At 46.8% G+C, this 776-nt stretch overlaps 1 protein-coding gene across 1 annotated transcript; it reads right to left on the minus strand.

The window, feature by feature from the left end:
- Positions 1-253: 253 nt before the first annotated feature.
- On the minus strand, positions 254-732 carry LOC109509037 (collagen alpha-1(II) chain-like; the record flags this gene model as incomplete). The annotated part of the gene is made up of 1 exon (XM_019858964.1): positions 254-732. A coding segment is annotated over one exon (330 nt), but the record flags the coding sequence as incomplete, so codon positions are not given.
- Between the last annotated feature and the right edge of the window lie 44 nt (positions 733-776).

Raw genomic sequence — 776 nt, forward strand, 5'->3', positions numbered from 1 at the left:
AATCATAGCCGAGTTTGAAACACTACTTTGAAACCTAAACTCCAGTTTCAAAACCGACTTTAAAACCTTAACCCCCATTTGAAACCCTACTTTGAAACCTTAAACACCCTGATTTGAAATCTGAACCCCAGTTTGACACTAAGCTTCAAACTCAACTTGAAAAAAACCCAACGGAAACGTGAAGCGCAATTTGAAACTCTGCTTTGAAATCATAACCCTAGTTTGAAACCCTACTTCAGAACCCGAAACCCAGTTTGATACTAAGTGAAAATGCGACCCCAGTTTGAAACCCTAATTTGAAACCCTGACCCAAGTATGAAACACTATTTGGAAACACTAACCTGAGTTTGAAACCCTTTTGAGACCCTAACCCCAATGTAACCATACTTGGAAATGGTAGCCCTAATTTGAAACCGTACTTTGAAACCCCAACACCAATATGGAGCATGTATTTCTGAAAGACTCAACTGAATAACAGAATATTCCTACCGTGCAGCCGTCCTCCATGACGCTGTAGGTGAAGCGGCTGTTGCCCTCGGCGCGGATCTCCACGTCATTGGAGCCTTGCAGCAGCACGGCCTTCTTCAGGTTGCCGGCGGCAGCATCCATATAGGCCACGCTGTTCTTACAGTGGTACGTGACGTTCTGAGACGCCTCGGTGGACAGCAGGCGCAGGAACGTCATCTGGATGGCGGCCGTGTTGGGCGCCAGGTTGTCGTCGCCGTAGCTGAACTGGAGAGAAAGAAAGCAGCAAACGTGAGAAATGGACCTCAGCT

This window comes from Hippocampus comes, unplaced genomic scaffold, assembly GCF_001891065.2.
Source record: "Hippocampus comes isolate QL1 unplaced genomic scaffold, H_comes_QL1_v1.1 C16740594, whole genome shotgun sequence".
Classification (NCBI taxonomy): Eukaryota; Metazoa; Chordata; class Actinopteri; order Syngnathiformes; family Syngnathidae; genus Hippocampus; species Hippocampus comes.